The sequence below is a fragment of the Sciurus vulgaris genome, assembly GCF_902686455.1.
Source record: "Sciurus vulgaris genome assembly, chromosome: 2".
Classification (NCBI taxonomy): Eukaryota; Metazoa; Chordata; class Mammalia; order Rodentia; family Sciuridae; genus Sciurus; species Sciurus vulgaris.
Window position 1 is genome coordinate 16,659,813 of NC_136462.1, and position 25,295 is coordinate 16,685,107.

The following is a 25,295-nucleotide window of genomic DNA, read 5'->3' on the forward strand; positions in this document are numbered from 1 at the left end:
CATGTGAATGTTGACTGTTACTCTATTTACATTAGATTTACTGAGCATTATTGTATTTTGAAGCTTAGAAAGTAATTTGATGCTTTTAAAAATTTTATTCTCTAGAGTATTGTTAAATACAGAGTATCTTTGTATTGGCCATATTGTACAGATGAGAAAACTGTTTTCCTAAGGTGAAAAGAGGAATTGTGGAAGATGCCAAAAAAGTAAAATTCTCTTCTTAATCTGTTTCTGAGCAGATTGAAAAGATGCAATGTAAACAAGAAGAGTCATATTATTTTTTTGAAATGCAATGCAATTCTATTAAAATAGTTCCTGAGCAATTACTTATTGAATGATGCAGATTGTTAGTACTATAAAACTATCTGAGGAAGTAGACTACCTGGAATTGTCTAACAAGGAAAAAGGAAGGCAAGTTCATATCTTGAAGGATGGGTGGAAATTAGGTATATAAAAAAAGAGAAATATCATTCCATGTGGAAGACAATATGGACAATCGAAGAAAGTAAGAGTGTGAATCAAGGACTCACATATTTCTTTTATCTCACATCCATGGTTTAATAGATACAAAAGTTAATTTTCAATTAGGAGGATTGGCATTATATTATAGCATTGTTATTAAAAACAATATTGACATTAAATATATGTTTCATTAGGTTTGTCTGTGAGGAGTGTTTGTTGGCGAGGTGACCACATTTTAGTTGGAACACAAGACAGTGAAATTTTTGAGATTGTGGTGCATGAAAGAAACAAACCTTTCCTAATTATGCAAGGGCATTGTGAAGGTGAACTCTGGGCACTTGCTGTTCATCCTACTAAACCTTTGGCCGTGACTGGAAGTGATGATCGTTCAGTCAGGTAAGCAAATTATAAAGTAATTGCATAGACTGGAATCTGTCCTTAAACTGAAAAAAAACACTCGAAGCTTAGAATTAAATTTTATGGCTTACAGTATATCAAATGAACATAGTTAATAAGTACTTCAAATTGTAGAATTTACAACCATGAGAAAGATTTTGATTTTTTTCTCTTGAAAATATTCAGTGTTTTTTCCATATTAGGATATACAGAGTTACATATAATCTTTTTAACAGCCATGTGATACTCTACTGCATGAATATAGTGTAATTTATAATGAATCCATTATTGTTAGTTTACTTCTAGTTTTGTGTACTTAATAAATGCAGCATTTACAATAACTATCATTGTACATATGTCATTTTTGTGCATGTATAAATATCTCCATGATAAATTCTTAGTGTTGAAAAGATAGGGCTGGGGATATAGCTCAGTTGGTAGAGTGCTTGCGTCAAATGCACAAGGCCCTGGGTTCAATCCCCAGCATCATCAAAAACAAAAACAATAAGGAGAAAATAAGGAGAGTAGCTGGCTAGTGTCTCAAAAGCAACTGTCCCCCTTATAATAAGGGGGAACAAAAAGCTTTTTAAAGGGAAATTCTGGATGTGCTGATAAAAGTTACACTATTCATGTCTACGTGGTAGCCTTGAGATAGCCATTGCTCAGACTCCTGGCACCAGTTCCCAGGTCTGCTCATCTTGCTGGCACACATTCTTTCATTTTTGTGGTCAGTAAGCTGGAGAACACAATAACCCCACTTAAGATGGGAAGAATATTCATCTTGTTTCCTCATGTTTAGGGAGAGTGAGAAAGAAGAGGAAGAAAAGGAAGTGGGAAAGCAACAACAAAAACACAGTTTTGAAATAAACCTCCAGTGAAGGAGCAGTGAAGTTCACACTCAAAGCATGAAGTAGACCCCGTTATATAAACACATAATTTGTTTCATATACACCTGTACATATAGCTTAATGGTAATTTTATTTTTTACTACACCTGAGTTTGACTGGGATCATCACTTGAGGTCATATATGGAAATTTTGTGTCATTTTAGATTTTGGAATTGTGGATTAGGGTTGTTCATCCTGTATGATGTTCTTGTACTTTAGTGGTGTTTTTTGTTTGTTTTTTTGAGACAAGATCTTGCTATATTACCCAGGTTGTTCTCAAAACTCTTGAGCTCAAGTAATCCTTTAGCCTCAGCCTCCAGAGTAGCTGGGACTACAGGCATGTGCCACCATATCTGGTTTATGTTAATGGCTTTATTTTTTAGGTCTAGCAGTTCGTGTGTGTCAAGTTTTCTTCAGTGTAAACAGTGGAGTGGGCTTCCAGACTTATTGATAACTACTAATGTGTCTTTACAGTATACTACTCAGCCATGCCATTTATTGTCATTATGTTAGTCTATTTTATGGGGCTGGAAGGTGCCATAGCTCTGTGGAAATTTGCTATATAGGCTACCCTTTATCCACGTGCTTTGCTAGGAACAGTTTTTATAGTTTCTTTCCTTATAGAACTTCTATTACCAGCTGCTATATAGTTGCTGAAAACAGGGCAGTTGATCCTTTAGAAAGTAATTGTTCAGATTTCTGTTTCTATTATTGGTGACAATTTGTTTGCAAAAAAATTAAAGTGAAGATAACCAAAGATGCTTATTAAAGTGTAAATTGCCTTAGAAGTCTTTAAAGAATGAGTAAGATAGTAAGGAACTGTCCAGACACTTTATAAAACAATAGAAATTTAGGAGCATCAAAGTGACCAAAGTCACTTTTGCCTTGAGGGTATTTTTCCCTTGGATAAACTTGAACTTTGTTTATGACTTTCTCTTGTGGCACAAAGGACAGAAACACAAGAAGACCAAAAGAAGGTAGTCCTATATACCCTGCCAGAACTATAGATTAAACATATCTATTTCTTTATCTATCTATAGCAGATGCAGATTTATGGGGGAATGGAGATATCCCTTCTTGTTTTAACTTTTGATGCTGCTTGTTATTCACATAGCATTGTTATCCAAATGACTTTAGCACAGTAGAATTTTCACATGTAAGTGCTGCTTTTGCATTATAATTGTGTTGAATTTATTAAGAAATAATACCAAATCTGCATCAAAAGCTAATTTTTAAAGCTGTTCAGTGTTTTATAATTATGCTTGAGAACAGTTCTTTTGAGAACAGTTCTTTTGGTTCAGAAAAATTTCAGTTTTGGTTCTGAGACTAAAAAATAAAAATCACAATAAAATTTTACTGTTACCAGGACCCCCAACCAGAGTTGACTTTGGGAGTCTAAAAGACTAGTTTCCGTCACTGGCCACATATAATTAACAAAGAGAAAAGTGATGATGAAGCAAGAAATGCATTTATTTTTAGTTTGTCTAAAAACCAGGAAGACAGCTGGTCTAGAAATCTGTCTTCCCTGTACTGACAACAGTTTTAGGATTCTACAGGGTGAGAATGAAAGTGGAGAGGCAAAAGGTATGCATATGCATAGGAAGTCTGGCTTTGCCTATCCCTTGGCTCTGGATTTTGGGGACTTGAGATGAACTGGGAAAGAAAAAACAACAGATTAGGACAAAATTATTTTAGTGAAGACAGTGTCTGGGTACTTTCAAATTCCCAATTTTAAAGGTGACCATTACAGATGCCACAAGAAGGCAGCCAGGTTGTAGACCCTCACCGCAACAATGAATCTGCTACCACTTAATTGTGAACTTCCCAACCCCAGAATAGTAAGTTTTGAGTGGTTGTTTAAGCCACCCAGACTATAGTAGTCTGTTATAGAGGCCCAAACTAAGACACAGGCAAAGGAGGAAAACACACAAAACACTCCTCTTGTTCCATTTAACCTATGGCTGTTTGATACAGACCTTATCAAAATTTACAATTAAATCCCTGACTCTGTACACAGATGTTATTGATTTTGTTTGACTGGTATGTTACTTAAGCTGTCAAAAAAGGTAAAAAGAATAAATAAAAAAAAAAAAAAAAAAAAAAAAAAAAAAAGTGCCCATTACATTACTGTTGCAGAGGAGACTTATCCATGGAGCTGAAGCAGCCATGGGGGTTCATGGCACCAGTTCTTGGGGTCCTGCAGGTAGAATCTCATGAGAATCACACAGCGTAACAAGCAGGAGTTTATTTGAAAGAGTGAGAGTACAGATGTTCCGAGGGGATCACCTCCAGAGAGGACAAGGTGGTCCTTATGGAAGGGGTTTTTTTAAGGATTTTGTGTCCCTTTGTTGTGATCTTATTCTCTTATACCCCCTAAAGTGGCGTGTTACCCCTTTGCTTAGCCCTCAGCAAGTTTACTGTGTGAGGGTTGTGATGATCTACCCAGTCACAAGTGGTGGGTGTGAGTGATTTTAGTGATAACCTTTTGACAAGGGGGAAGATCATGATGTCATGTAGGATGAGTAGGCGTAATATGATCTTGTAACATAATTTCCTTAAGGGGTATAATAAACTGTGGTTGGAGAGGTTTGGAATACCACTTTCCATTTTCTAGATGCTTATCTGCTTTGATAAGGTTCTTTGTGATTCTCCAGTCCTTTAACTCATGGACTCTGGTGCACATGTCTGATTTCCTCCCTGTAAGTTAACAACCCTTCATTGTCTTTCCTCCTGTGTACCTGCTCATGGCTAAAATATCTGCCTAATATTTTCACTGCTAAGCCATTAAACTGCTGAGTGGTGGTGTAAGTGAGGATTTTCAGCTTCTATTTCTGAGAAAAATTCATAGCACCGAGAATAGTTAGATCTACAAGAGCAAGTAAAGTTTATCATTGATACTATTGGTACAAAAATACATGGAAGAGTTAAAAAAATTTTTTTGCAAAGTATCTGCTAAAGAATATTATAGTGAATAACCACAGACTTTAAATACTTTACATTTTCAGAATCTTCATAAATTTATTTAAGCCATTTTTTTCATATTTTTACTACCACCAATTACAACTCCTTTAGTAGATTCCAGTTTAGGTTGTATTGAATTAATGTTTTCAAAAATATTCTTGCTATAATTCTATGCAGACCATTCATAGTAGCTAATTCTTTAGTCACTTTAAACTTGGCATCGACTCCTCAAATAAACAAGTGAGTAGAATTGGTAACATCTGTTATCTCATCCAGATGCAAGGAAAAACTATTCAGTTATTTGACTTGTTTTAAAATTAATTATTGACATCATTCCCTGTATTCTTAACCCTTTGAGCTGTTGTTTTTGTGGAAAAAGTCTAAGTCTTAACCAAGTCTGTTTTCTCTGGACACATTTTTGCTACTGCATCCCAAAATTATTTACCTAACTCATCACTAATGAACAGCTTTCCTTGTGTGACTAACAAATCATTCAGAAACTTAACTTTTGTTGCAACCGCATTTCAAATTTTAGATTTTCAAAGAAATTCTTTTGTGATGAGCGATTTTGTTCTAAATTTTATAATATTTTGACTGTTGCTTTCCCATTAGTTGAAAATATTGTTATGAATGTTCAGTCTGGTAATGTTAATTTGTATTCTTCTAACACAGCTATAGTGTTACATAATAAACACTATTATATATAGAATTAAATAATAAACACAACGCTTTGCCATCTAATTAACAGTATAATTTGTATTCCATTGTCCTTTGTTTGTTTGTTTTTGGTACCAGGGATTGAACTCAGGGGCACTTGGTCACTGAGCCACATCCCCAGCCCTATTTTGTATTTTATTTAGATACGGGGTCTCACTGAGTTGCTTAGTGCCTCGCCTTTGCTGAGACTGGCTTTGAACTCACAATCCTCCTGCCTCAGCCTCCTGAACCACTGGGATCACAGGCATCTGCCACTGCACCCAGCATTGTCCCTTGAAAATGCAACATTCAAAAAATTTACTTTTTTCCTCATTTCAACATGATAGATGTGTGCTGATAATAAAAAATAATGAAATGTTGCCCTGTACCTGTAGTACACATTGCACTTGAAATTCTTTCAAGTTATAACTGTACCGGCAATTTGTAGTGCACTGAGGAGTAGTGTAAAGTGATGTGTCATATACTTATTTTATTTGCCACATCTATATTCTGCCTCTGTAGTGAAATGTAAGTATGTAAACAACTGATCATGACTGTTTCCATAAGGCTTTATTTATAGGCATTGTAATGTAAATTTTATATACTTGTGTTTCAAAATTTTATCTTTTTAAATGTTTTCTTTTTAATCATTAAAAATGCAAAAAATCAGCTGGCATGGTGACACAGGTCTGTAATCCCAGTAGCTCCCAGCTAAGGTAGCAGGATCTTGAGTTTTAAGCCAGCCTCAGCAAAGGCGAGGCACTAAGCAACTCAGTGAGACCCTGTCTCTAAATAAAATACAAAACGGGTGGGGATGTGGCCCAGTGGTTGAATGCCCCTGGGGGTACCCACCCCCCAAAATGCAAAAACCATTCTTAGCTATCTCACTGAACAAAAATAGGCAGAGGCCTGGTTTATTCCACAGGCCATGGTTTGCTGACAGCTGTGTAAGAGGATAGGAATTCTGTATAAATACAGTACTTAATGATAAAACATTTGAAGTCAGAAAAAAGACAACGGTGCCCATTTTCACTATTCCATTCTAGCTATGGACTAGAAATCTGCATCAGCACAGTAAGTTCAAATAGAGAGGAAGACAGGACAGGGGAGATGGAGAGATGGGAGGGAAGAAGGCAGAGGAATTAGAAAGGAAGAAACAACTGTTATTCATGGGCAGTATGATTATATATATAGAAAAATTCAAAAGGAAATGCAGATCCATTATTGGAATTGGTTATTAAAATGTACAAAAATCAGTTTTCCATAAAACAATACATTTTTAAAAAGAATACTGTAAAAACACGTAGAAAATCTACTTAGTTTTGCTGATATTTTTCTGACCTTTTGGGGTATGTGTCTACTCATTAAATTGTAACCTTGGTTTCATAATGTATGCAGTTAAAGCTCCTAAACATTCCCCCCATTACTATTCTAACTGTATTCCACAAATTTGAATGTTAAATATTTTTATTATAACTTATTTTAAAATATTAACTAATTTTCATTAGTATTTTATCTTTTGGGTTATTTGAAAATATAGTCCTCATTTTTCAAACAATACCTTTTTCATTGTTGATTTCTACCATTACAGTCTGAAACAGATTTTGAATTAAATATATTTAAGTGTTACACTTAAATTAAAAAGACTATAGGCAATTTAAGGATATGTATAGATATCCTTATATCTATATATAGTTATCACATCTTTGATCAGTTAGAATTCATCTACCTAAAATGAATGGGACAAATTACTGTCATTTTATTTTTTAAAAATGAAAAATTTTATTAACCTCTGTCATTTTAAGCACAAACAATATTCCTATTTTCACAGGTAAGAATTCCTTGCAACAAAGCAGACAGTTAAAACATCTAGAGAGAGGGGAATGTGACTCAGTGGTTGAGTGCTTGCCAAGCATGCACAAGGCTCTGGATTAGCCATCACCAGCACCATACACATACACAAAATCTAGATTCATATTACTTAAAGTGAGATTATTATTTTAACCAAAATCTTCTCATAGTCTATGATTATTTTTAAAGTATATATTAATTAACTATTCTTTTTTATTTTTTAAATCAAATGTTATAGGATTTGGAGCCTAGTAGATCATGCATTAATAGCAAGATGCAATATGGAGGAACCAATTCGTTGTGCAGCTGTAAATGTAGATGGAATCCATCTTGCCCTTGGAATGAAGGATGGTTCATTCACTGTTCTTAGAGTAAGGTATGGTATTAGGGCAGAAATGAAAAGAGTAATTTTGTGTTCATTTAGAGAATATTTTGCATTGCTTTTACCCATTTATCCTTTCTTTCTCTCTTCTTGTTAACATAAATGTTTCAGATATTAGTTTTATTAAATATAAAATATATCTATAAAAAAGAAGTTTGTCAGAAAACTAAATAAAAATCTTTGGGAGGTTGAGAATGCTTAAAAGATTTTTTGACTGAAATTTTGAGCTGTAAATTTTGGGTCCTGACTTCTTGTTTTCTTTGGTAGTATTCAATTTCAGTAATGATTTCCTACCATTGAACAACCCTGAGGATGTGAAAAATGGGTGAATGGTTTTTGCTGTTGTTACTTGTACATTTATGCTTTGAAAACAATATTCTTCCTTTAGGCAATTAGAAAAGTTTAAATAATTTGTTACAGCATTTTACATGTTATATTGACTTTTAGGTAGATGCATTCAGTTTGAATCCTATGTAGTTATAAAAAAAATTTGCCCCCAGATACACATGTTGGTAAGGATAAGTATTTATGAAGTCTTTTTTTTTTTTTTTTGCTAATTTAGTGATCCTCTACCCTGCTATCCAATTCAGAAACCATTAATTAACTTTTCTCTGCCTCTCTTACTCTGGAGAGTCTGCTTCTGAGTAGTCCTCAAATTAATCTTCCTTCCATTCTCACCATTGTGCCCTTGTGTTATCTCTGAACTGAACTGGTGGAATAGCCTCTTAGATGGTCTCTTCACCTCTTGTTTTGCTTCCGTCTAGACCTTTATGCACTCTGCGGTGATAGTGATTCCTTTTAAAACATTTGTTTACATTCTTACATTCTTCCTCTTTCTGAAGTATGAGAAAGGCTTTATGCTGTTCTTTGGATGAAGTTTCTAACCTTAACATGGTATTGTCTTTCTCCAGCCTATTTCTCTGCATCCCTGACTTTCCTTCATCTACACTAAACTTTCATTTCTTCAGCTACATCATGTTCTCTCACACATCTGAGCTTCTCTGCAAGCTAGTTCCTCTTTCTGTAATAGACTTTACAATGAGACATTGCTACGGTTTTTCTTTTAAATTATTTTTATTGTGGTAAAATATCCATAATATAAATTTAATTTTCAGTCATTTTAAAAATGTGTGATTTAGTGTGACATTAAGTACATTCACATTATGCTACTGTCAGTCACCACTGTCCATCTCTAAAACTTTTCATCTTCCTGTAGGATTCGCATGACATGACTGCAGCCACCTCCAGTCATAAATACATTGATTGTCCCAGAGTAACCCCAGCTGATTTTTCCTACATAATTTACCAGCATACTATAAATAGACAAAACCTATAGAGTGTTCTGTATGGAGCTTTACGACCAGACCCTGACCCCAGAAATGTGCCTCACTGTTTGATATTAGCATAAGATAACCAGGTACATTCTAACTTGAATGAAGTAATTTTTGTTCTAAGCAATGTATATGCCCCTCTTTCTGGCCCAAATTGCAGGGTATACTTGTTTGTTTTTTTAATAGTTGTAGATGGACAGAATACCTTTATTTTATTTATTTATATTCATGTGCTGCTGAGAATGGAACCCAGTGCCTCACATGTGCTAGGCAAGAGCACTCTGCCACTAAACTACAACCCCAGACCTCTACTTGGTTATACTGCTGTCTAGGACCATGCTTCTGTGACTAAGTCCCCCAATAAATCACATTGTGCAATCCTAGATCTGTCTGCCTTCCTTTCTTCAGCTTCACTGCACCTTGGTGCCTGTTCTCATACACATACTGAATTGTCTTGGAACGTTTCCAAACTGAAATTCTGTATTAAATGACATCTCTTCATCCCCTCCCCGCCCCTGCCACCCCCCCCCCCACCCTTTTAGTCTCTGGCAAGCACCACTCTATTCTCCATCTGTAAGAAAGACAGAATTTGACTATTCTATGTACCTTAGATAAGTGAAATTTTAAACTGTTTTTAAACTGCAATTTAATTATATAAAATTTAAATATTAAGTAAACTTTTCCCCATAACCCTATAAATATGTCATATTGCCTTATTTTATCATTGTCAAAATAGCTTCTTAAACTGAGATAAAAAACTATGAAACTTTTCTGTTAGGCTCTCGGTGCTGTTATAAGTTTGGAGTTGATTTGATCATTGATTCTACGATCTTTCTGACTATAATCATCTAAGATTGAACATTTATTCTCATTGGTTAATTTCTTTGGAGGAAGAAATACTGGACACTATGAATAATATTTGTGATCAGCTTTACTTTTGCTTGTCTGAAAGAACTGAAAGTACTTGAAGTATTGGAATGCTAACTTATAAAGTTTCATAAGAATTTAAAATGTATAGTATGATCTATCAAAATGTATAAATGCATTCTACTGTCATGTATAACTAATAAGAACAAATAAAATTAGAAAATAATAAATGTATATAAAACAAATTAGAATTCCTATCATACAGCTGATATGCTATGGTATGCATTAAAAAGGAATGATTTTTTATTAATTTATACCTTAATCATCTTTTCAGTTACACATTTACTTGTCCTTTCAATTACTGTATGCAGCAAACTGGGTAAATAAGTTCTTATCTCTAAGGTTGTAATTTCACAGCTGAATCCAACATCTCTATCAGGATCCTTGGGATGTTTATTCTGACTGTTAAATGCCCTTATAGTTTAACCACAGAATTGTAACTCACAAAATCTTGAGTTTACTAGGTCATTATTCTTGGTTTGTGTTTTTTTAAAATTAGTTTTAATTAGTACACATGACAGTAGAATGCACTTTGATAAATCATATATAACTGGATTATAATTTCTCATTTTTCTGGTTGTACATAATATAGAGTCATGTAGTCATATATGTACATAGAGTGATAATGTCTGATTCATTTTGCTATCCTTCCTACCCCCACACCCCCTCCCTTCCTTTCACTCCCCTCTCCCTAATCTAAAGTAACTCTTCTTCCCTACTCACCCTGCCCTTATTGTCAGTTACCATCCACATATCAGAGAAAACACTAGGCCTTTGGTTTTTTCAGATTGGCTTATTTCACTTAACATGATACTCTCCATCTCCATCCATTTACCTGCAAATGCTGTAATTTCATTTTTAAGACTGAGTAATATTCCATTATGTATATATATACCACAGTTTCTTGATCCATTCATCTATTGAAAGGCATGTAGGTTGGTTCCATAGCTTAGCTATTGTGAATTGAGCTGCTATAAACATTGATGTGGCTGCACCACTGTAGTATGCTGATTTTAAGTCTTTTGGGTAACCAAGGAATGGGATAGCTGGGTCAAATGGTGGTTTCATTCCAAGTTTTCTAAGTTATCTCCATACTGTTTTCCAGAGTGGTTGCACTAATTTGCAGTCCCACCAGCAATGTATGAGTGTACCTTTTCCCCCACATCCTTGCCAACATTTATTATTGCTTGTATTCTTGATTGTTGCCATTCTGACTGGAGTAAGATGATATCTTAGTTTTGATTTGTATTTCTCTAACTACTAGAGATGTTGAGCATTTTTTCATATGTTCGTTAATTGTGTATCTTCTGTGAAGTGTCTGCTCAGTTCCTTAGCCTGTTTATTGATTGGGTTACTTGAATTTTTTTGGTGTTAAGTTTTTTGAGTTCTTTATTCACCCTCGAGATTAGTGCACTATCTTTTGTGTGTGTGGTAAAGATTTTCTCCCACTTTGTAGGCTCTCTTTTCACATATTGATTGTTTTCTTTGCTAAGAAGAAGCTTTTTGGTTTAATCCAGCCCATTTATTGATTCTCGATTTTACTTCTTGCACTTTGGGAGTCTTGTTAAGGAAGTCAGATCCTAGGCCAGCATAGTGGAGATTTGGGCCTCCTTTTTCTTCTGTTAGGCACAGGGTCTCTGTTCTAGCACCTAAGTCTTCGATCTACTTTGAGTTGATTTATGTGCAGGGTGAGAGATAGAGGTTTAATTTCATTTTGTTACATGCGGATTTCCAATTTTCCCAGCACCATTTGTTGAATAGGCTATTTTTTCTCCAGTGAATGTTTTTGGCACCTTTGTCTAGTATGAGATATCTGTATTTATGTGGGTGTGTCTCTGTGTCTTCTATTCTGTACAGTTGTCTATGTGCCTGTTTTGGTGTCAATACCATGCTGTTTTTGTTACTGTGGCTCTGTAGTATAGTTTAACGTCTGGTATTGTGATGCTTCCTGCTTCACTCTTCTTGCTAAGGATTGCTTTGGCTGTTCTGGGTCTCTTGTTTTTCCAAATGAATTTCATGATTGCTTTTTCTAGTCTATGAAGAATGTCATTGGGATTTTAATAGGAATTGCACTAAATCTGTGTAACACTTTTGGTAGTATGGCCATTTTGATTATATTGGTTTGCTTTTTGTTGTCTCTTTTCATTCTCCATTTGGTAAAGCAGGATTCATTAGTAGAGCTGTACTCAAAGGGATAGTTATGTTATTATTGGAGAAATAGAAAAATAAAACGGACACAAACCCAAATAAATACAATTTTCTCATACTAGACAAAGGTGCCAAAAATATGCAATGGAGAAAAGATAGCCTCTTCAACAAATGGTGCTGGGAGAATTGGAAATCCATATGCAACAGAATGAAACTAAACCCATATCTCTCACCATGCATGAAACTAAACTCAAAATGGATTAAGGACCTCGGAATCAGACCAGAGACCCTGCAGATTATAGAAGAAAAAGTAGGTCCAAATCTTCACCTTGTTGGTCTAGGATCAGACTTCCTTAACAGGACTCCCATAGCACAAGAAATAAAAGCTAGAATCAACCACTGGGATAGATTCAAACTAAAAAGCTTACTCTCAGCAAAGGAAACTATCAGCAATGCGAAGAAAGAGCCTACAGAATGGGAGAATATCTTTGCCAATCATACTTCAGATAGAGCACTAATCTCCAGAATCTATAAAGAACTCAAAAAACTTTACTCCAAGAATTCAAATAATCCAGTCGACAAATGGGCTAAGGAAATGAATAGACACTTCACAGAAGAAGATCTACAAGCAATCAACAAACATATGGAAAAATGTTCAACATCTCTAGTAATAAGAGAAATGCAAATCAAAACCACCCTAAGATTCCATCTCACCCCAATTAGAATGGCGATTATCAAGAATACGAGCAACAACAGGTGTTGGCGAGGATGTGGGGAGAAAGGTACACTCATACATTGCTGGTGGGGCTGCAAATTAGTGCAGCCACTCTGGAAAGCAGTGTGGAGATTCCTTAGAAAACTTGGAATGGACCCTCCATTTGACCCAGCTATCCCACTCCTTGGCCTATACCCAAAGGACTTAAAATCAGCATACTACAGAGATACAGCCACATCAATGTTCATAGCTGCTCAATTCACAATAGCCAGACTGTGGAACCAACCTAGATGCCCTTCAATTGATGAGTGGATAAAGAAACTGTGGTATATATATACAATGGAATATTACTCAGCCATAAAGAATGATAAAATTATGGCATTTGCAGGCAAATGGATGAAATTGGAGAATATCATGCTAAGTGAGATAAGCCAATCTCAAAAAGCCAAAGGACGAATGATATCGCTAATAAGTGGAGGATGACACATAATGGGGGGGAGGGAAGGGTTAGTGTTAGGGTTAGAGTTAGGGTTAGGGAGGGGGGCAAGTATGGAGGAAGGAAGTACTGTATAGAGGGTAAAGAGGGGTGGGGGGAAGGGAAAAAATAACAGAATGAATCAAACAACATTACTCTATGTAAATTTATGATTACACAAATGGTATGCCTTTACGCCATGTACAAACAGAGAAACAACATGTATCCCATTTGTTTACAATAAAAAAAAAAAAAGAATGGATAAGAATCTAACATACCGATTTTTGTCCCCTTTGTGGTGCTGGAAAGAGAATCCAGGTGTCATGCCTGCTAGTTAAAAGCTCTATCATTAAGCTATATCCCTACCCATAGCATACTGTTCTTAAATTAGGGCAGAAGGTGGTGTACCAGAGCCAAGTCATATCTTCCTAAAGCATCTAACCTAGCTTAAACTAAAAAGTAAGGCCACGAATCCTAACAAGACCCCCAAGGCCTTTCATTATTTTCCCTCTACCTCCCTCACCAGACTCAGCTCATGCTGCATCTCCCTTAATTGTCAGTACAACTACAATGTCCTTCTTAAACTGAACTTGAATACTTTATTTTGCCATCAGCTCTTTTATACAGTGTTAATTCTACTGGAACATGTATCCATTATCTTCCAGTTCTATCTTCTGCTGGGCTAAGTCACATTTATTCCTCAGAATAAATTTTAGACATGGATATCTACTCTACTTCATTTGGTTATGTCTCCCTAGGCTCCCTCATCTAAAAATTATTCTTCTCTTATGTGCACTGATCAACACTGTATTTACTTTGTGATGTATTATGAACTGTTAATTCATAAGTATTCCCAGACTTTGACCTTTTCATCTTTTTAAAGAAACCACAGCATTCGCCTGTCAGTTCCCCAAAAGTCTTCATCCAAATTAGGTTTTTTGTTTTGCTTTGGTTTTGGTTTTGCAGTGCTGGGACTCAAAGTCAGCCTTGTGCATACTAGATAAATGCTCTGTCACTGACTTATACCCCCAGCTCCCAGAATTTTTTTAAATTAAACTTTTACCTAATAATCTTTTGTCCTATAAATTAGAGAAACTTCATTATAAGAAATGGTTGTATAATTCACAATTACATATAGTATGTATTCATAGCAACATAATACATATATAAAATCCATCCATCAAACAGAATCTCTCTCTCCATCACTGCTGTTCTATATTTTGTGTGTGCCCTCATGCTTTAGTAGATAAGGGGTATAGTAACAACAACAACAACAAAAAATCTAGGATTTATTCCATACTAATTTTTTTCATAATGTGGTTTAAAATGCTAAAATGATTATGAAGAATTTTCCAGAAACATTTTAATTAACATTTGTGGAAATTATGACATTTTTTAATAAGGGAAGCATAAAAAGTAAAAGCTATCAAATAGTATCTTGAACCTTTTTCTTAAAAAGTCATGTTCCACAATTTAAAAAAAAATAGTGCTCCATATAGATACAGAGTGAATGAATAGATGTGAGCAAAGAGAAATAAGATGCATGGATTTAATTATAACTTGAAGGAGTCTCTGGGAAGGATAGAGACAGCTATATGAGTCTGTTTAGGAAGAGGACTTTGCAAGTTATAAGGTCTAGGCAAAAAGTGATTTTTGACCAGGAAATTTTTTTAAAAAGTATAGAATCTTTAAATGTTACAATCTCTGGTCTGTCTTAGGGCTCCTTTTTTTTCTTTGTTTTTAAAATTTATTAGTTAGGGTAATCATTAACTACTGTAATTAACATGTCCCAACTGCATAATGGCTGAGGTATAAGTGAAGATTAATTCTTGCACATGTAGTGTGAGAAGTCGGTGAGTGACTTTCCTGTCCCAGGTAACTAAAAAACCCAGGCTCCTTTCATTTTGTTGTACTTTATCAGTCCCTAGAACTTATCATGATATCTTGGCCAGCAGGACAGGCAAGAGTGTTTGAAGAGGGTATGTCTACTTTCTTAAAAAGCATGACTTGGAAATGGCTCACATCATTTCCTCCCGCATCACATGACGGCTGAACTAACTGCAAAGGAACCTGGGAAATTCTGTCTAGGAAGATGGAGAAATGAATTTTTGGTAAATTACTGGCATTCTGTGTCACATGCACTGGTTATTTTTAAAATATTTGTTTTGGTTCCCTTTTTACACGTAAGGGACTGATTTTCATCTCTTTCTTATATGGTTAACACCATTCTAAAATCCAAACTCCTTGGCAATATATCAGATCTGTTACAGATTGTTACAGGGTTTATCTCTTTAACCATTTCTACTTTGCCAACTTACATTTATATCCACATTACATTACCCACTATTCTCTAAATGTGCTACACACTTGGAGACTTCCAAACTTCAGCTCATGCTTTATCTTCTTCCTTGAAACCTCTCTCAGACATAGCCAACTTGTCAGGTCTTACACTCGCTCATATCAGGTTTCACCCTTCCTTGGTTCCTTCCTGCCTTTAGTCTGGTCTTAACCCTTCTTTTAGTATTCACACATTCCTTTTGAGCGGTTACTACCTTTTATCATAATTACTTTATCTCCATCTCTTATAGAAGCTAAGTTCAAGTTTGAATCCTTAATGCTAAAACAAAGTAAGTACTCGGCATTAGTAAAGAAATTTGAGTTTGATTGCTCTAAATTGTCCATTTAGAATCTTTAAAAACTGGAAAACACACTTCAATTTCTAAAATTGTCTAGATGGAGCATATCAGATATGTGATGCAAAATTTATAAAGAGAAAAGTTCCAAGTTCCTGACGCTAATTAGAAATACCACTTACCCTTTTTCTCTTCTTGCCTTCCATCCTCTTCACCATTTCTAAAAACTTTGGAAGTCAGAAGTGTTAAACTATCTTTTTTTTATGACTGTTACCAATACTTGGTTACTTTGGAAACTTGTTTATAAAGCCTCATTGAAAAAAATGTTAAACTTCACTCATTGATACGGTCCCTAAGGGAGGAATTTGTGTTCTATATTAAAAAGTCAGAGCTTGAAATAAAAATAACTAATGATAGCTATACAAAGATATACATTCAAAAATATTGCTAAAATAACATTCTTTCATATTTTCTATTTCCTGAATATAATTTTTTGCATATTTGGCTCATTATAAAAATTTGTTTGAGGGGCTGGGGAGATAGCTCAGTGGTAGAGTGCTTGCCTTGTAAGCACAAGGCCCTGGGTTCAATCCCCAGCACCCAAAAAAAAAAAAAAATTTTTTTTGTTTGAAAATTATAGTGTTTATAGCTAAGCATTTTCATAAACTCAGTACTTACAAAGAACTTTCATCGTAAAAATCCCTGATTTTGTTTCCTTTGTTTCCTTTCTTGTGGCTCCAGGAATTTAGGAGAGATTGCTAAACTACTTAAAGATAATTTGTGAACTGAAATTCAGCTTATCTCCCCCTACCCCTCTTTCTCTCTCTCTTTCTTTCAGTATTAGAGATTAAATCCAGGGCTTCATGCATGCTAGGCAAATGCTTTCCCACTAAACCACATCCCAGCCCTATTTTTCTCTACTTCTGGCATGTAGTTATTGTCCCCAAAATAATTATTCCTGAACTAATAGTACTTATTTACATTTATCTTATAGTTTATAAACATAATGATACAGACTTATGGTCATTTTCGAAACTTTTGAAAACAAGCTTCTACTGTGACATTTGTTCACATGGTCTCATTTTTTTCTTTGTAACAGAGATATGACGGAAGTTGTACATATTAAAGATAGGAAGGAAGCAATTCATGAGTTAAAATATTCACCAGATGGAACTTACCTTGCTGTTGGCTGCAATGATAGCTCAGTTGATATTTATGGAGTTGCTCAGCGTTATAAAAAAGTTGGCGAATGTGCTGGATCACTTAGTTTCATCACTCATCTGGACTGGTCCTCAGACAGTAGATATTTACAGACAAATGATGGAAATGGGAAAAGACTTTTTTATAGGATGCCAGGTAAATTTTTCTAGTAAATTGTATATAGTTTTTAGATTTTTAGTATCTATACAATACTTTAGGATTTCACCAGAAGCAGCATGTAAGTTTCATTTGAGCGTAGGAAAGCAGAGATGAACTGAGCTAACATTTCAAGCATTTCTTTTTTATAGGGCTGCCCCATTATGTTGAAATTCTTTAGGAATCCCACCCCTGAGGATTATTGAGATATATTATTGATGTATAAAAATTGTATATACTTACATGGTACTGTGTGATATTCTTATGTACAGTTGCTGTACATTGCAAAATATTTTCCACAGTCAAGCTAATTGATATATTCATCACTTCTCATAGTTATCATTTTTTGTTTGTGGTAAGAGGATTCAAGATTTTCTCTGTTGGCAGATTTCAAGTATACTATGCAGTTATATACATTATTATTAACTTAGTCAACATGCTATACATTGTCTGCAGAACTTGTGCATCCTATATAACTGAAACTTTGTACTCTTTTGCCAACATCTCCCCATCCACTTCTCCCAGTCCGTGGAAACCACCATTCTGTATGGTTTTTTTCCCCTTCATTAAAACTTATTTACTTAGAGAATTGAAGAAAGACTCATCTTATATTAAATTCCATACCATGTGACTAGTGGATGGTAAAATTCCACTGTGTATTAGAGAATCAAAATGTCATTTTTTGGGTGAAACTAAGTAAGTATAATTGCTACAAATGTGTGACCATAAGTTATTTATCTGTTTGCGGTTGCCTCAAATAAATTTTGCACATATTAATAATCTAGCTAACAAACTAAATCAAAGAGTTAAAAATCAAAGAATAAAAGACAATCATTAAAATATTATCTCATAGTACTTTAGTTAATATGATGTATAGTTAATTAGTCCCTATATTCCAGGAACTTATTTAGATAAGACTAGCCACATAATTTACTGCAGTTCTACAAAAATTTTTGATTAATGATCTATATGTAATGAAAATCTACTGAGTCTTGAAGTTTTTTTACTAAATGTAAATGTATTAACTCTCCATCAATCCTACCTTTTTGGTATTTTTCAGTTCTCTTTTTGTCAGTTAGGTTTCTCATAGCCACTTCCTCATAGCTTTTACTTATCTTATAACTCACCTGTTGTGGTTAATCTGTGTCATGATTTTAACAATTCATATGGGTGATTCTACTAAACCATAAATCATATTAAATCTGTGTATGTCTCTGAATTGATACAATTCTGTTGGTGGCTTCTTTAAAAAGCTTCTTGCTTTTTGTTTTCTCCTTACTCACACTTACCTACTTATTCATATAGTCTCCTCTAATTGGGGTGGGAAAATATTTAAAATTTGAGATCACCATGTGATAAGTACAATTTAAGCTTGAGTAAAAAAATCAAGTGAAATAACTTCTTAAATTCACACTGATTTATTTTTAGGAGGAAAAGAAGTGACAAATAAAGAAGAAATCAAAGGTGTTCATTGGGCTTCATGGACATGTGTTTCAGGCCTTGAAGTAAATGGAATTTGGCCCAAATACTCAGATATCAATGATATAAATTCAGTAGATGGAAATTATATTGGCCAAGTTTTAGTGACAGCTGATGACTATGGAATCATAAAATTATTCCGATATCCATGTTTAAGAAAAGGTATTTTCTTTTAAATATTTGAAGTAAACTCTTATTTATAAAAGACTTTTATGTATTTGTAGAAAATCAATCTTGAACTAGGTAAGAGGATTTCATATTTTTAAAAATGTGTACTGGTAAAGGCCTTTATTTTTCAAGTTCACAAATTATTGTCATATGTTATATTTATTTTTGGTCATGAAGTTTTTATTAGAAAATTATTTTTGAATTTATACAGTTTTGAATTGATACATTCTAACAAATGGACTAGACCTTTTTCTTTTTAACAAAACATTTTTCTCCCACTTTCTGAATTGCTTCACATAGTCAAATTGCAGTGATGGTTTACTTCTCTTATCATTTACTATCTTTAGTAATTTAGCTTATTGAATACATATATTTTGGGAGAAATTTTTTCTTATTTTTCTTAAGAATTCAAAGGAAGAAGTCAAGTTATCAACTTCATATCAGTTTGGAGCTTATTGACTTGGTTTTGATGTCTGAGTGTTTTGCTTAAATCCTTATCATATTGTTTTGACAATTATGTTCAATAACAGATGTAAAAAAAGATTCTTTTCATTGGTTATTTTCTATATACTTTATATCTCCTTTTTTCTTGGATCTCTTCTAAAATAATATAAATCATTCAAAGATCTGGGGATTGTGAATGAAATGCTATTATTGGTAATCTTTCATCTATTCCATGCCTCATTTCATAAAGTATTTAAATCAACTTATAACAAGTTCATAAATACTAAAATAACTAAAGAATCAATACCAGAGAAAATATAAATAAAAGTACACATTAAAACAAGAAAAAGAAAATGACAGTAGCCAAACATCAGATTTGATCCTGTGCTTCCTGGAAACAAAAATAAAATGAAGCAGGGCACAAAATAGTTTTCACTGTGGATTTTAAAAAAATATGCTTTCTTGGGCTGGGGCTGGGGCTCAACAGTGGAGCGCTTGCCTCACACGTGTGAGGCACTGAGTTCAATTCTCAGCACCACATAAAAATAAATAAAATAAAGGTATTGTGTCCATCTACAACTAAAAATATTTTTTTAATTTTAAAAATGCCTTCTTATTCCTTAGGAAAATTGAAGTTTCTTATGAGATTTAATTGTCAAAGAATTCTCTTCTATGCTTGGGTCTTTATATCATAAAGGTGCAGTGAATGTATGTTCTATAACATCCATACTTATAGCAGATGCTGTAATGAGATTTATCTGGTTTGTTGATAAAAGCTGTTGGACAAATATTAAAATGCAGCTTAGTAAAGGTGATTATTTTAACGGCTAATAACATAGTTTGATTCATATATATAGTCCACTGATGTCAAACCTAAAGGCTCAAATTTCCCAGAAGCCAAAGCTGGTATTTCTACTGTGCCTCTATAGAGAAGTAATGAGTTCACCTGTCACCTTTGCCACATTATTGATTATCTGTGAGGTGTCAGCTTCTCAGGTGCATACAAAAATTCTTATATAAGTAATGCTAAGTATGTCAGTAGAGACTAGTTAAATATCTAGCAAGAAAAGTATCCTGTTTCTAGATCTCACCACATAGCCAGGACATGAGAGTCACCATGCCTGACATCTTTTAAGATGATACTTGCCTGCTTAGAAAGTATGAGTTTCAGTAATAATTATGATCATTTTAACATTAGACATTGCTCCTATTCATTGCTTCATATACTGACCTCTGTGCAAAAACAAAAGTACTCTAATTTTCTGAGTTTTCTTAGGCAATTGAATGGGCTGTATTGACAGCTTATCTTGTGCAAAAGTGAAGACAGTATTATTTTTGCATAATAATTTTACTTCATAAAATGAAATGAAGTATGTAGTAGTATTCAGAATTGCTGCATGAATATTTAACCAAAGTCTAATAAAATTAGTTTTGTCTAAGATTTCTCCTTGCTTCAGGAACATAAATTGTTTTCCTTTCTTGTTTCCTTTTTAAAAAAAATTTTTTTTAGTTGTTGATGGACCTTTATTTATTTATTTATTTATTTATCTATATGTGGTGCTGAGAGTTGAACCCACTGCCTTACACTGCTAGGCATGTACTCTGCCACTGAGCCACAATCCCAGCCTCTTGTTTCCTTTTTGTTGGTAATTTATTTTATGGTAAGGATGATTTTTATTTCTAGACACTTCTGAGTCTTCTTGAGACTATGGCTAGGTAAGTGAAAGAAAAGCTGGGATATGACTATTGCATATTTAATAATTAGTAGAAGTATTTTAAGATTGTAAGTTTACTGAATTCACATACTTGAATACTTTCTAGAAAAAAGTCTTTTATGTTAATTGTTTTATTGTTCATTTTAAGATTAGGAAAAGATTGTGTCTGATCTGGTAATATATTTTATTTCAATTCAGTAATGAATATTGAACCTAGGGGTGCTTTACCACTGAGCCACATATCCCAGTATTTTTTAGTTGAGGAAGGATTTTGCTAAATTGCTAAGGGTCTTGCTAAGTTACGGAGGCTAGCCTCAAACTTGAAATCTTCCTGCCTCAGCTTCCTGAATCACTGGGCTTACAAGCCTGTGCCACTGTGCTCAATTATATATGGATTAGATTAGGCCTTTGAATTTCCCTTAAGACCAAAGACCTCAGGACAAAATAGTCAATTGTCTTAATATTAAAGCAATCAATTCCCAAGCTTTTCTCAAAGCAGTAAGATAATGTCTTATAACTTTGGTGGTTCCTACCAAATTATGTTGTAAATTAGTACAGGAAGTAATGTTTTCATCCCTCAATATCAGTTCATTTATTTGCTTAATCAGCCCATTTTTGAATTAGTATTTTTTCCATTTGATTATAATTAAGATAATGGAAGGATGATGTAATGATTTATGTATAGAAATTTGCTGTTTGAAGTAGTGTTTTATATGTCAAAATTTGTGTATAATTTAAAGGTATATTTTTTATTATAGGGGCTAAGTTTAAAAAATACATTGGCCATTCAGCTCATGTAACTAATGTCAGATGGTCACATGATTATCAGTGGGTTATTTCCATTGGTGGAGCAGATCACTCGGTCTTTCAGTGGAAGTTTATTCCTGAAAGAAAACTGAAAGATGCTCTTCACATAGCACCCCAAGGTGAGTAGTCAGAATCACCTAAGCAATTTCCCCATCAAATAACTCTTCAGGAACTTCAAAATGACAATTTTACCATTGAAGTATAATCTAGTTTCATAAATTCCTAGTATAGTTTGTTACGAGCAGAAATTTCAGATTAAACCTTAGGACTATGTTAAGTCAGATGTCAGAGTGGGACATAAAGTACTTTGCATTTTTTCAAATGATGAGTGAAGAAATGGTTATATTAATAAAACATTTAATGTATACGCTAAGAGATGGGTGTTTAGATTTCATGAATTTTTTTTAACAAAGAGAAATTATATAATGTCAATTCATTTGCTACCCGTAGTATTTTTTAGCTATTTTCATGTTAATTATAGGTTATATCCACTGATATTTGCATAGACATTTAAATTTAATGTAGTAGTCATTGGGGAGCCAGTGAAGGGATTTAAAGGGGCTATTGAGTTTGCAGTGAGTAGAGAGGAGATAATCTGTAGTGCAGTTTGCTCACATCTGTGTCACTTGAATAGGTAACGTCATTTGATTGTTTTATGGCTTGTCTCCATGTCAGCTGAATAGTCAGCTCTTAATCACTAATTTTACAGTGCTGTTTTGAAAATAAATCTTCTTTAAACTAATGACATTTCATTTTCAAAAATTACAGAAAGTCTGGCTGACTCTAACAGTGATGAATCAGATTCAGACCTGTCTGATGTTCCAGAACTAGATTCTGAAATTGAACAAGAGACACAGCTTACCTATCGTCGGCAGGTAATTTTCTATTCAAGCAACTGGAAAGTCCAGTTCCTTCTTTATATTGCTCCCTGGCTGTGTCTCTGGTGTTAATCCTTGTGGCTTAAAATCCCAAGCAGTGTATGTCAGTTTTCTCACTTTAAACATTAAAGCACAGTTGTATAAAATGTTCTTTTATGTTAATTGCTTGATATACTAAGTATGTCTGTATTCTCTTTGCCAGTAGATTTTTGAAACAGTACACTCCCATTTATTCCATTTGAAATATTCTCTTAAGTACAAAGATTTCCTGGAACACTAAATGTGCAAGTTTGTTCTTTCCAAGGAAGTACATTTTGTAAAGTATCTTCCTATTGAAGATAATTGCTAAAGCTGATTAATAGTAACCATGTGTCTAAAAGTTGTATTACGAGTATATGAACACCTTCATGAATGTCTTCCTACTTATATACATTTTTAAAGGTTTACAAAGAAGATCTACCTCAGCTTAAAGAACAATGCAAAGAGAAACAAAAAAGTGCTACTTCTAAAGGAAGAGAACGGGCTCCAGGGAATAGTATCCGATTACACTTTGTTCATGGGTATGAAGCAATGTTTTCCATTTCTGTGTTGGAATTTTAGTTCACACTGTGTGACTTGCATTACCAGCTATGTGACTTTGAGCAAGTCATTTAACCTCTCTGTAAAATGGAGATAACAGTACCTCATAAAGTTCTGATGAGCAGCAAATAAGACTGATAGTACTGACTTAGAATAGTGCCTGGCACATAATAAGCACTAAATAAGTGTTAAAAAAAAAATTAAAAAGATATTAAAAATAAATTTGTCCTATGAAAGTTCAGTATTATCTATTAACATGCACATCTTGTCTTTAAAAATGTGAATCATCTCCCTTAAATCTGCTTAATTTGAAATAATATTGTGTCTTCCTTTTTGCCTGAGCATTTTGGCTTTTGTGCTTTAGATTAAGTAAAATAATTGTTTCTGGATTCTCTTAGACTATCTGGCAATACAGGTTTTCCATTCTGACTCTATTTACCCCTCCCCCAGCCCTCATTTTCTTACCAGACTGATACTACTTTCCAAGAATTTGAAAAAGGATTTATTTAGATTATTTTCTCTCCAGTGGTAAAACAGGCAATATTTCTATTCACTTGTGCTTTATAAATTGGGTTTCTTTGAAGCACAAACAAGGTTGCTATAAGCAGAATTATTTTGACCATTTTAAGAAGACTTGGTTACTTTTTCCTGAGTGAGCATAATATTTTAAAATTGTTCTTTAAACTTTTTTTTGAAATACATGTTTTCACAGTTCAACAATATGCTTAACAGGGGTTTAAAACCTTCCTCTCAGTTCTGCTCTCCCAGCCATCATTTGTCTCCAGTCAGTCACTGTTAGTTTCATAAATAAATGTGCATTTATAACAAACAGATGTATGCTGTTTTCTACACCCTTTTATTTATAAAAAGCAGCTGTTTTGTCTTATATAAATTTAATATTATACTTATACAATTAGTAGTATACAAGATATATTTCTCAGCACCTTGCTTTTTTTTTTGCTCAATATTATGGTTTGAATTAGCTGTTTGTAATCAGAGCAGTTCATAAATGCTTATAGAATCTAAGAAGGTGGTGTTTTCTTTTCATTGTTCAGCGTCCTTTAAAACTGGAAATGAAATGACCCTGAAGTTACCTACTTCTCTGTAAAGATCAGATAAAAGCCCTAAACTAATTGTATATGATTTGTTTTCTGTATTAGTTACAGAGGTTACGACTGTCGAAGTAATCTGTTTTACACTCAGATTGGTGAAATTGTGTACCACGTGGCAGCAGTGGGTGTCATTTATAATAGACAACAGAACACACAGCGTTTTTACTTGGGTCATGATGATGATATTCTCTGTCTGGCTATTCATCCTTTGAAAGACTATGTAGCTACAGGCCAGGTAAGTTCCTTTGAAAGACTATGTGACAATAAGCCAGATAGGTTAGACCTTTCCTGAGTTAGGTTAATCTACTTCATGTGTGTGTGTGTGTGTGTGTGTGTGTGTGTGTGTGTGTGTGTGTGTATGTGTTTTTATGGAAATGAAGAGTAAAGAATTCTTTTGAATGGGATTTTTTTTCATATTATAAAGTTTACCTCAATTTTTTCCTACTGTTTTCCTTATAGTTTTGTTGTTTTAATTATTATTATTATTTAAGGGATGGGGAAGTAGATTGGTGGTGGAGTGATTATCTAGCATGTGTTATGTCCTGAGTTCAATCCCCAGTCCTGAAAATTATTTTTTAATTAATATTTCTTGAATTTGAATTTGGAACTAAGAATACCAGATCATTTTCTTTCTGTGAGGATATGTATATTTTTAAATTTGTGAGTAATTATAGAAAAGATGAAGACTAGAAATCTGGTTTCTTTAGATTGAGTTACCTAAAATAATAAATTATTTAACAAACATTCTGTGATAACACAGAATGACAGTGCTTTCTATTTTGTAATCATGATAGCAAGCTTTGAGTTTACCAAGGTGGAAAGCACAAATATTGAAGTAGAAATCACTGAGAAAAGCGTAAATCAATACCTGTCTATACAGATAATTCTTAGAG

The 25,295-nt window shown here is 33.9% G+C and overlaps 1 protein-coding gene across 13 annotated transcripts in view; it reads left to right on the forward strand.

Moving 5' to 3' along the window:
* The window catches only part of EML5 (EMAP like 5), a 160,562-nt gene that overhangs the window by 40,859 nt on the left and 94,408 nt on the right, over positions 1-25,295 (forward strand). For all 13 annotated transcript variants that reach the window (XR_013762173.1, XM_079129244.1, XM_079129249.1 and 10 more), the window contains 8 exons: positions 657-858; positions 7,492-7,629; positions 16,964-17,220; positions 18,649-18,861; positions 21,785-21,952; positions 22,602-22,708; positions 23,153-23,271; positions 24,451-24,637. Coding sequence is in view for 12 of the 13 variants with exons in the window: in XM_079129244.1 (XP_078985370.1) it covers positions 657-858; positions 7,492-7,629; positions 16,964-17,220; positions 18,649-18,861; positions 21,785-21,952; positions 22,602-22,708; positions 23,153-23,271; positions 24,451-24,637 (1,391 nt within the window). In the remaining variant the exon portion in view is untranslated. The remainder of the gene's footprint in view (positions 1-656; positions 859-7,491; positions 7,630-16,963; positions 17,221-18,648; positions 18,862-21,784; positions 21,953-22,601; positions 22,709-23,152; positions 23,272-24,450; positions 24,638-25,295) is intronic.